The sequence below is a fragment of the Schistocerca piceifrons genome, chromosome X (assembly GCF_021461385.2).
Source record: "Schistocerca piceifrons isolate TAMUIC-IGC-003096 chromosome X, iqSchPice1.1, whole genome shotgun sequence".
NCBI lineage: Eukaryota > Metazoa > Arthropoda > Insecta > Orthoptera > Acrididae > Schistocerca > Schistocerca piceifrons.
The window spans coordinates 930,912,798-930,925,683 of record NC_060149.1 but is presented as its reverse complement, the minus strand read 5'-3'; the positions used below and the strand labels follow the sequence as shown (position 1 = coordinate 930,925,683).

General features: G+C 41.2%; 1 protein-coding gene across 1 annotated transcript in view; it reads right to left on the bottom strand.

Moving 5' to 3' along the window:
- The window catches only part of LOC124721721 (xaa-Pro aminopeptidase 3-like), a 189,155-nt gene that overhangs the window by 24,795 nt on the left and 151,474 nt on the right, over window positions 1-12,886 (bottom strand). The window contains exon 4 of the mRNA XM_047246815.1: window positions 9,088-9,391. Coding sequence (XP_047102771.1) covers window positions 9,088-9,391 — 304 coding nt within the window. The remainder of the gene's footprint in view (window positions 1-9,087; window positions 9,392-12,886) is intronic.

The window sequence follows — 12,886 nt, the reverse complement described above, 5'->3', positions numbered from 1 at the left end:
TTGTTTTGCTGAAACGTAGGCCTAGGATGGCTTGCCATGTAGGGAACGGAGCACAGAATAATATTGACGCAGGGCTGTGCTGTAAGGGTGCTGTGGATGACAGCCTAAGGGATCAAGCTATCAGAAGAAATAGCATCCCTGACCATCACTCCTGGTTGTTAGGCCGTATGGCGGATGACGGTCAGATTGGTTTTCCACTGCTTTGTGGAGTGACTATATGGCAGGTGACAGGTTGGTATCCCACCACTGTCTGCAGTGTCTCCAGCCATGTCTTCACTGGTCATTGGGGCGTAGTTCAAAGTAGGACTCATCACTGAAAACAATTCTACTCCGTTCAATGAAATTCCAGGCTGAAGACATGTCTGGAGATGCTCCAGACAGCGGTGGGATACCGACCTTACTGTTGCCCACCATACAGCCCAACAATCACAACTGTTGGTCTGGATTGCCATTTCTTTTCACAGTAGACCCTTCACGTTGTCATCTGTGGCACCGATACAGCAGAACGGTACATCAATGATACTCTAAACCCCATTTTGCTGTCTTTCATGGTAAGCCATCCAGGCCTTACATTTCAGCATGATAATGCCTGCCTGCATGCAGCGAGAGTTTCTACTGCTTGTCTTCATGCTTATCAACCCCTACCTTGGCCAACAAGAATGTTAGATATCTCCCCAACTGAGAACATTTGAAGCATTATGGGCAAAGCCTTCCAACGCGCTGAAATTTTAATGATCTAATGCACCAGTTGGACAGAATTTGGCATGATATCCCTCAGGAGGAGATCCAACAACTCTATCAAACAATGCCAAGCAGAATAATTACTTGCATAAAAGCCAGAGGGGGACCAACACATTATTGATTTGCTCAATTTTTGAAGCTCTTTCTCTTGAATAGACCACCCAATTTTTCTGAAATCATACTCACTTGTTTGTCAATACATCTACATCATATTTACCAATTACTGTCCCATTCAGATAATTTCTTTGCAGTGTTTTTTTTTTCTTTTTTCTTTTTTGTTTTAGAATGTGATAATAAATGAGAAGCACAATACTGTGAATGTTCTACAGATTAACTAATTTAGTTAATCGGTTTTCAGCTTATGAGGTCATCGTCACACTTTAACTGACTATCATCATCATCAAACAAGTTACAATATTTGTGAACAACAATGGTAAAGATGTTACTCATCTAGACTGAAGTGCAAACACACAGTATATGTCATCTTTGACAGTGCAGTGGTAATGCAATTAAAAGGTAAAAAGTTGAACAATAAATACAAATGAAGTGGCACACCAGGAAAAACATTAACACTACACTCAAAAAACTGTCCCTACATGACAGTCTAAATTAATTCAACAATTCCAATAAAATAAAATTAGTACTTGAAATGGCAATTAAAGAAAAGCCTAGAGAGATACTACATATAGAATGTAATATGGAAGTAGACTAAAAGATGGAATAGATAAATGTCACAACAGAATATACGGAGTATATTGGTAATCACAATAAAATTAAAATAAATAAATACAGGAAAATCGAGGAACAGAAAGGAACAGGCGGTGTAAGGAAGCATTGGAAAATGGAGAGAGGATTTAGATTAAATAAAATTTAGAAGGGGGGAAGTATTGAGCTGTGTTTGGTCATTTAATATTAAGTCAGGCCTGGGAGGCCAGATGTTTGTTGATTTCCAGGGCTTCCAACTGGTTGAGTTTTCGGTCTCTGTTATAACACCATCCCATAGGGAGTTTTTTTCTAGGCACAAAGAGAATACCACAATTAAGTAGTAAGTATAAGGACATCTTCCTCCAATTCACCAGCATTATGTATTATGTCCACACCAAATAAGGACCTACGATCAAAAATAAACAGTGCCACAACTGGCTGAAAAGAGCTTTGCCCTGCCACAGCCCACCATTGCCTTCAGAGATGGAGTGAAAGGTGAGAAGAAAGAATTGTTCTTAATTGTTTCCTGAGGTTCAAATTTTATTTAACTGTTACCAAAGTGGGTGAATTCAGAATAGATTCCAGATTTTTGGAAAACAGTAAAACATAACATCCCATCCCTTAGGAGGCCATGTTGTTATAATGAGTGACCACATAATTATGACTGTTCTTTCTTATTTCATGGCCAATTCAGTTTAGACTAGAAAAGTAATAGTGACAATCTAAACCACAGTATTAGCTGCTCACAAAACCACTTCTGCTTGCAGACTGCAGCTATCGACAATGTCTGGTGTGCTACCATGTCTTGCTAGTGACATCACAGCACTGGTTGAGTAAGTTTTGTGCCAGAAGCTGGAATCCATTCTCTCAGTATTCACCAATTGAACAAATTTAACCTGCATGTAAAAAAAGAGCTTTTAAAAAGGTAAGTGGTGCCCCCCCCCCCCCCCTTTCTTATAATCCTGCAAAATCTCCTCATCAAACTATGTTGCAAAGCTAATAAATTTAGCTCATTTATTAGTAGCTCAATTACACAGCTACAATATGAGTGAAGGTAAATTATATTATTTCAACCAAAGGATAAAATTTCTGTTCAAATATCACACACACTGAAAAACTGAAATGACATCAGGATATCAAATACTAATGTAGTTAAAAAGCAGGATAAAAGGAAAAGTAGATAAGTACACTGGAGAAGACCAATTTGGATTTAGAGAATGCAGAGGGGCAAGAGAAGCAATTTTGGCATGACGCATGCTATTGGGGAGAATGATGGATATAAATAGAAGAACTTGGGTTACCTTCACTGAATTAGAAAAAGCTTTTGACAGTGTGAACTGGGAGCTACTCTTCAAAGGTGTGAAAAAATAGGACTTCACTGGAAGGATAGAAGAATTATCAATCAACTGTATAGAACCAAAGCATAAAAATAAACATCAATAGTATTGAGGAAGAGACCAGGATTAGAAAAGGAGTTAGACAAGGACATTGCCTATCTCCGTATTTATTTAATGTGTTCATTGAGGAAGCTACTCATATGATGTAGAAGGAGGCAAAGGGAATAAAAGGCAATGGTGAAAGGATACATTGTACTAGATTAGCTGGTGACATTGTGATAGATGGAGACTCTGAGAAAGAAATGAATAGAATGTTGCAGGTCCTATCAGACACTCTCAAACTAAGGAAATTGAAAACTGTTAAACCGAACAGGGTCCCTGTACCTGATAGAATCATTGACACATTCTATACAAAATTTGTGACTTAGTTAGCCCCTCTTTTAACCATAACATACTGTACATGCTTCAGGAGGGGAGGGTGGGGGGAATAAAAGACTGTACCCTGTGGTTTGAAGAACGCACAGGTCACATCCATCTCCATCTACCAGAATGGTAGCAGAAATGGCCCACAAAATTACCATCCATTATATTGAAAACCATTTGTTATAGAATCTTTGAACATTTTCTGAGCTCAAACATGCAGATAATTTGAACAAAATGACCTCCTCCATGCCATCACAAGTGGATGTCAAATACATCAGCTGTGTGAAGCCTAACTTGTGCTTTACTCACATGATATTCTGAAAGTCATAGACTATAGATATCAGATAGATGCAGTATTTATTGCCTTCTTTAGAGCATTTGACTCAGTATCACACTCGTGATTAATAACAAAGCCAAGTTCCAAGAACCAGTATTAAGTAAGGGATATACTACAGCCCCCTACATATTGCTCTTGCATAGATTGCAAAGAAAATATTAGAATAACTGCAACATGCAAAGAGGTATTTAAGCAGAGTACACAGAGTATGGATGAAGATTCAGAGAATGAGTTGGCTACTGAGTTAAGTTTTGGATAACTACATATAGCACACACACAAGGCGAATAAGGTGAAACTGCGTATCTAGTAGATCATACATTACATTGCACAATTTTCCATGCATGGCCCTCAGTAGTAAGAAAAAAATTTGAAAAGTAGAAATATAAACCCACTAATGAGAAACGTACTTCATAATCTGTAAATGGTAATGGGATATAAGCTAAGAGGTTGGAATAACCACCAATATATGAGGCCTTGCATAAAAGAAGCCAAGATTTATAGGCAAAAAGGAGAACAGCAGTCAGAGGAAAGAAAGAGAGAGAGAGAGAGAGAGAGAGAGAGAGAGAGAGAGAGAGAGAGAGAGAGAGAGAGCTGGCCCGCTAACCTCACTTCCTCTGGATCTCAAATGAAAAAATCCACTACACACAAATACCTCCCCATGTCGTTTACAATCAAACATCCAGCAGCCAACATGGTATGGTGTGGCACCAGCCTTGCCTCCTATTGTCGCAAACAGCACTGTCATCATGGCACTGCCCCACTTCCACGGGTCAGGTGCCTCCATTGGTATCCTTCCATTGGATGACTATTTATGTCTCCTCCTGTTCACTGTGCAGTCAGTCCACACACAGAGCTTTATCCAAGCACACCTAGTGTTTCCTCAACCACAGTTCTTTCACCAAATGCACTCTATACTCCAAACTCTATGGCAACCACACATAAAGACCTGTCAGTCAGAGTTATTCCAGCCAGTGCCCTCTACAGTCTATGCTGTATGCCAGTTGTGCCTAGTGGTCCATGAATTGGAGTACACCACAGCTCACCACTTTGTGGGACTTTGTCTCAGGCTCATCTCTGAGCTCACCATCTCACAGGACACTGCCTTCACAGACTTCATCCACATATGAACATCCACAGTCCAATGTCAGTGATTATCTGCTAGGACATTCCTGTACAGTATCAGTTCTTACTTGCTGGGACATTCCAGTGCTTCAGTGATTACCTATCTGACTGAATCAAGCAGTACTGACTCTTGTTCCAGTAAACTGTTACTGTATTTTGTTTATCAGACTGAATAAAATGCCATTGTTTCTGCCTACCCAGGCACATCAATCGTAGTGTGTCAATCCCCTCAGTCCCAAACATTACAAATACGTACTCTTTGTGCTACCAGTGTCTCCTGCCAACCCCATTTGTTTTTTATGTTACTCTTCATTTCCCTGTTCCAAAAACGATCTCACTATTCCACACAATAGCTATTTTCTAAACTACTTCCCACATTTGTTTTTCTGCTCTTCCATCTTTTACCTCTTTCTTTTCATTCCTCATATGCCATAGCATTTTAGTCTATATAAACATATCTTGCAATGAACTACTGCTACTCCTGTGTCATCTCAGGTTTTGTTGGGGTGTTTTTCTATTTTTTGCACAATATTTTGACTACTGATCCAGTCCTCTCCTTCAGGTGCTCTGTGTTGTGCTATTATGTGTACTCACTGCCTGGACTGCAACCAGACTGTGAATTATTGTTGGACTTGAGTAATTATTTAGAGCTGATTATGAGTTTGACTCCTGATGCAAACTATATCCTTTGATGCTGTTTGATTTCCAGAGCCCATGCAGATATTCCCTGAAACACACACTCTCTTAGCATTTTCCAGCTCTGATGGATGTGATAGCTGGCAAAATTTTAATAAATTGAGTGCTGGACCCAAGCCTTGTTTACATTGTACCTGTTTATTAGATTTTCCACCACCTTTATTTCAATAGAGTTCTTAATTATGCTGTCAAAGTAACTTGGACTTGCATCATGATACTGGTTTCCTCATATTTCATTTCATGATTACATTCGAAATGGAGCTTGGCAACAGATTATTTGCTTGGTTGTTTTAGGCAGGTGTGTTGTCAATGTTCCTTGCATATCTCCTTGACTTTTCTAATAGTCTGCCCCATGTAATACATGTCACACCTGCATGGAATATCGTACAAACCTGGTTTTCAGAGACCTAGATCACCTTTAACATTACACTCAAGACTTTTTATCTCTGTTGATACACTGGATGCCATGTCTACATAGGAAGCTACCAATCCTCCTGGATATTGGACCAGCATAAGATAATACACAATTCTTGGCTGCATTTTTGTTCTGGCAGCAATGCCCACTCAATCTGCTTATTTGAGTACCCATTTCTTCAAAACATTATTTATGTGTTGTAATTCTTCGACAATGTTCTCCTTGCCTGAAAGTGTTGAGCTACATTGTCTAGAGTCCTCGGCACGAAATTTCTTTGCCAAGAGTCACTTATCTACCTACATTGGTCCAATATCCAGAAAGACTGGTAGACTCCTACGGAAAAATGTCATCTAGTGTACTTTTCTCCCATCAGTAAAGATAAGTCTTCTTTGTAATATTAAGGATGACCTAGGTCTCTGAAAGCTGGGTTTGCACAACATTTCACACAAATGTGGCATGTATTATTTGCAGAAGACTATTAGAACAGTCAAAGAGCAATTCAAGAAACATCAGTAACAGACCTGTAAAAAAAAAAAATCAGCTGTCACTGAGCATTATCTTGAATATTATGCCAAGCTTCTGAGACAGCATAATTAAGGAAACTATCAAAATAAATGTGTCAGAAAATCTTATGAACAGTGATGGAAATTTCTATTTAAATGATGTCTGGATTCCTGCACTCAATTCATTAAGATCTTGCCGGCTATCGCATCCACCAGAGTTGGGAAATGTTAAGAGATTGTGCATTTCAGAAAATATCATTACCGGTTTTGAAAACCAAACCGCATCATCAAACGACATAGTGGGCACTGGGAGCAGAACTCACAATCAGCTGTAACTAGCAGCATAAGACCAACAATAATACAGTCTGGTTGGACTCCAGTCAGTGAGTATTTATAACAGCGTAAGTCACATCCCACTTGACAAAGATGATGACTGGGTACATCATAAAATATTGTGCAAAAATTGGAAACAGCAACTTGGCTCTGTTCTCTGAAGCACTCCATGACTGCTGCTGGTCCTACTACTACTACTTCTACTACTACTATTAGGATTACTACCATACATAAACTCTCTGTTTCCCCCCTCACTCATTTGTTTTCTTCCTCGATTATAAAAAAGGAGGTATCATATATTACTTTTTTCACTGGAAGGAATAAAGATAACAACTCTCCATACAGTTGTGTTGAGTTCTGGCTAGACACACACACACACACACAGATATATATTAGAGGGGAAACATTCCACGTGGGAAAAATGTATCAAAAAACAAAGATGATGTAACTTACCGAACAAAAGCATTGATATGTTGATAGACATACAAATAAACACAAACACACACACAAAATTCAACCTTTCGCAACCAACGGTTGCTTCATCAGGAAATTTGGAAGGAGAGGGAAAGACGAAAGGATGTGGGTTTTAAGGGAGAGGGTAAGGAGTCATTCCAATCCTGGGAGCGGAAAGACTTACCTTAGGGGGAAAAAGTATACACTCGCGTGCGCGCGCGCGCACACACACACACACACACACACACACACACACACACACACACACACACATCCATCCGCACATATACAGACACAAGCAGACATTTGTAAAGGCAAAGAGTTTGGGCAGAGATGTCAGTCGAGGCGGAAGTACAGAGGCAAAGATGTTGTTGAATGACAGGTGAGGTATGAGCGGCAGCAACTTGAAATTAGCGGAGGTTGAGGCCTGGTGGGTAACGGGAAGAGAGGCTATACTGAAGGACAAGTACCCATCTCCGGAGTTCTGATAAGTTGGTGTTAGTGGGAAGTATCCAGATAACTCGGACGGTGTAACACTGTGCCAAGATGTGCTGGCCGTGCACCAAGGCATGTTTAGCCACAGGGTGATCCTCATTATCAACAAACACTGTCTGCCTGTGTCCACTCATGCGAATGGACAGTTTGTTGCTGGTCATTCCCACATAGAAAGCTTCACAGTGTAGGCAGGTCAGTTGGTAAATCACGTGGGTGCTTTCACACGTGGCTCTGCCTTTGATCGTGTACACCTTCCGGGTTACAGGACTGGAGTATGTGGTGGTGGGAGGGTGCATGGGACAGGTTTTACATCGGGGGCGGTTACAAGGGTAGGAGCCAGAGGGTAGGGAAGGTGGTTTGGGGATTTCATAGGGATGAACCAAGAGGTTGCGAAGGTTAGGTGGATGGCAGAAAGACACTCTTGGTGGAGTGGGGAGGATTTCATGAAGGATGGATCTCATTTCAGGGCAGGATTTGAGGAAGTCGTATCCCTGCTGGAGAGCCACATTCAGAGTGTGATCCAGTCCCAGAAAGTATCCTGTCACAAGTGGGGCACTTTTGGGGTTCTTCTGTGGGAGGTTCTCCCCACTCCACCAAGAGTGTCTTTCCGCCGTCCACCTAACCTTCGTAACCTCTTAGTTCATCCCTATGAAATCCCCAAACCACCTTCCTTACCCTCTGGCTCCTACCCTTGTAACCGCCCCCGGTGTAAAACCTGTCCAATGCACCCTCCCACCACCACCTACTCCAGTCCTGTAACCCGGAAGGTGTACACGATCAAAGGCAGAGCCACATGTGAAAGCACCCACGTGATTAACCAACTGACCTGCCTACACTGTGACGCTTTCTATGTGGGAATGACCAGCAACAAACTGTCCATTCACATGAATGGACACAGGCAGACAGTGTTTGTTGATAATGAGGATCACCCTGTGGCTAAACATGCGTTGGCGCACGGCCAGCACATCTTGGCACAGTGTTACACCGTCCGGGTTATCTGGATACTTCCCACTAACACCAACCTGTCAGAACTCCGGAGATGGGAACTTGCCCTTCAGTATATCCTCTCTTCTCGTTATCCGCCAGGCCTCAACCTCCACTAATTTCAAGTTGCCGCCGCTCATACCTCACCTGTCTTTCAACAACATCTTTGCCTCTTTACTTCCGCCTCAACTGACATCTCTGGCCAAACTCTTTGCCTTTACAAATGTCTGCTTGTGTCTGTGTATTTGCGGATGGATATGTGTGTGTGTGTGTGTGTGTGCAAGTGTATACCTGTCCTTTTTTCCCCCTAAGGTAAGTCTTTCCGCTCCCGGGATTGGAATGACTCCTTACCCTCTCCCTTAAAACCCAAATCCTTTCGTCTTTTCCTCTCCTTCCCTCTTTCCTGACGAAGCAGCCAGCGCTTTTGTTTGGTAAGTCACATCATCTTTGTTTTATATATATATATATATATACACACACACACACACACACACACACACACACACACACACACACACACACACACACATATCAATTTGTACCTGCATCCATCAGTACCATATCTCCATCTCTCAAAACCTGATCATTGTTAATGTAATGAATAATATTGGCACGATCCCCACCAGCTACTACTGGGGGATAAGCAAGTTGCTGTGCCCCATGCATTCGACACTCAAAATCAACATGAGCTTGCAATTCATGTTCTGTTGTGCAATTCTTTGTGATGGACATCGTTGTTGCAATTGCTTTGGATGCTATTTCACATGAAGTCTTCATCAAATTTATTTCTGCATCAGATTTGTAAAGACGCAGGCGGTGAATGAAAGGTCTTGGTGATGACCAGGTCTACAACAGAGAGAAAAAAAAATTATGTTTTGACTATATAAAGCAGTTCAAACACATTCAGAGTGAGTTTTATGACAACACACAAATTATATATTGAATAAAACATCCACACAAATTCATCCAGAGCCTTGTCTCCTACCAAAATATTTAATTTCAAACTTTCTTGCATTACAGTAGATGACACTGATATACAGGGTGATAAAAAACAATGTGAAAAGCTTCGACAGATGATCCAGAGCAGACTGTGCTGAGAAATAAATGTTAAGGAAAAAATGCAATACGTTGCACCATTCCCAAGTTAATTAGCACTGAAACTGGGTATTCTGGCCATGGCATGCACAAATTCAAGTGGCTGCCAGAGACAGTGTCAGAAAACATGGTGTTCTACGATTGGTTTCCTCAACCCTGAACAAGACAGCAATGCAAATTTGGATGTGGGATGGTAGTAAGAATTAAACCAGAGCCAAAGGCTGAGCAGTCTCGTGCACTCCCATCTATTCTATAAGAACAACTGACACTAATTGTATCTGGCGAGCTGCTTGAATCTGCACATGAGGTGGCCAGATTGGCTAACTTCAATGCTAATTAACTTGGAAATGGCACAAAGTATCAATTTCTTTTCTTAACAATTCTTTCTCAGCCAACCTATCCGTAACGCGCTTTACAGACTGTTTCTGACCACCTTGTGTAATATCACAAAGGAAAGTTTCACACATTACTGAGAGAGAGAGAGTTGACAGTACCATTTCCATTCAGGACCAAAAAATTAAGTGACGGGGGAGGGGGGGGGGGGGGTAGCACACTGGTGAGATGATAGTTTTATACAACAAAAAACTATAATAACTGAAAGTGTTATTACATGAACACATCTATACAGCATTTTTCAACAGTACAATAACTAATTATACCAGTTATAAAATTTACACATACAGCTTTGTGACTTACTAATTACATCACCAACTACAGCACATTAGTTACTTTTTGAGATCTTTCTATTGATACAAATACTAAATAAACCCATCCCAACAGGCCAAAGAAAGCCCAATGGTACCGACAAATGGCTATGTCATCCTCAACCAACAGGTGTCACTGAATGTGGACATGGAGAGATTAAAGGTCAGCATACCACTCTTCCAGCCATTGTCAGTTGTCAGTTTTCTATACTGTACCACTACTTGTCAATCAAGTAGATCCTCAACTGGCCTCACAAGGGCTGATTGCAACCCGCTTGTCAACAGCATTCGGCAGACCTGGACAGTCACTCATCCAAGTGCTAGCCAAGCCCACCAGTGCTTATCTTTGGTCATCTGACAGGTACCAGTATTACAAGTGTGGCAATGTCATTGGCGATACAGATACCCCTGGTCACAGTGGGGCAATGTTAATCAAAAAGTTAACTTCATTAAACATTAATATGTTACTAAACAAGTTAACGTTGTTAAATGTCAGGGCATTACTTTACAGTAGATTTATTACAAGTTAAAGTTAATCATTTATCATTAATTCATAACAGTAAACTTTATGTTGTGGGAGTAGTGAAATGAGCAAATGAATCAAATCCATTACTGTTGATTAAATAAGAAATTTTTGAAGTTCAAGGATAAATAAAAAACACTTTAATCATTTAGTTTTGTAATTATTTAGGATCAATATTAAATCATGGGAGAATCAAAATAATGGTGTCTGGGAAATATTCTCCTTGAAACTGAACTTTAGCTGCAGTTTTAAATCTTTATCAGCTTGTCAAATGACTTTGATTTGCACTATGGATCGGAGGAAATCCTCTCTGGCTTCCGGCGGCTATCTGATTTGGTGAAGACTGCCAGTCTCGCTAGCGGGATGAAAGCAGAGCTCACCATCTGCAGCATCGTCGACAGGACTGACTGCGGACCTTTGGTACAGAGCCGAGTGGAGGGTCTGAATCAGAGGCTGAGACGGTTCTGCGACCGTGTGGGCTGCAGATTCCTCGACTTGCGCCATAGGGTGGTGGGGTTTCGGGTTCCGCTGGATAGGTCAGGAGTCCACTACACGCAGCAAGCAGCTACACGGGTAGCAGGGGTTGTGTGGCGTGGACTGGGTGGTTTTTTAGGTTAGATGGCCTCGGGCAAGTACAGAAAGGGCAACAGCCTCAAAGGGTGCGGGGCAAAGTCAGGACCTGCGGGGACCAAGCAGCAATCGGTATTGTAATTGTAAACTGTCGAAGCTGCATTGGTAAAGTACCGGAACTTCAAGCGCTGATAGAAAGCACTGAAGCTGAAATCGTTATAGGTACAGAAAGCTGGCTGAAGCCAGAGATAAATTCTGCCAAAATTTTTACACAGGCACAGATGGTGTTCAGAAAGGATAGATTGCATGCAACCGGTGGTGGCGTGTTTGTCGCTGTTAATAGTAGTTTATCCTGTAGTGAAGTAGAATTGGATAGTTCCTGTGAATTATTATGGGTGGAGGTTACACTCAACAACCAAGCTAGGTTAATAATTGGCTCCTTTTACCGACCTCCCGACTCAGCAGCATTAGTGGCCGAACAACTGCGAGAAAATTTGGAATACATTTCACATAAATTTTCTCAGCATGTTATAATCTTAGGTGGAGATTTCAATTTACCAGACATAGACTGGGACACTCAGATGTTTAGGACAGGTGGTAGGGACAGAGCATCGAGTGACATTATACTGAGTGCACTATCCAAAAATTACCTCGAGCAATTAAACAGAGAACCGACTCATGGAGATAACATCTTGGACCTACTGATAACAAACAGACCTGAACTTTTCGACTCTGTAAGTGCAGAACAGGAAATCAGTGATCATAAGGACGTTGCAGCATCCCTGAATAGAGAAGTTAATAGGAATATAAAAAAAGGGAGGAAGGTTTATCTGTTTAGCAAGAGTAATAGAAGGCAGATTTCAAACTACCTAACAGATCAAAATGAAAATTTCTGTTCCAACACTGACAATGTTGAGTGTTTATGGAAAAAGTTCAAGGCAATCGTAAAATGCGTTTTAGACAGGTACGTGCCGAGTAAAACTGTGAAGGACAGGAAAAACCCACCGTGGTTCAACAACAAAGTTAGGAAACTACTGCGAAAGCAAAGAGAGCTTCACTCCAAGTTTAAACGCAGCCAAAACCTCTCAGACAAACAGAAGCTAAACAATGTCAAAGTTAGCGTAAGGAGGGCTATGCATGAAGTATTCAGTGAATTCGAAAGTAAAATTCTATGTACCGACTTGACAGAAAATCCTAGGAAGTTCTGGTCTTATGTTAAATCAGTAAGTGGCTCGAAACAGCATATCCAGACACTCCAGGATGATGATGGCATTGAAACAGAGGATGACACGCGTAAAGCTGAAATACTAAACACCTTTTTCCAAAGCTGTTTCACAGAGGAAGACCGCACTGCAGTTCCTTCTCCAAATCCTCGCACAAACGAAAAAATGGCTGACATCGAAATAAGTGTCCAAGGAATAGAAAAGCAACTGCAATCACTCAACGGAG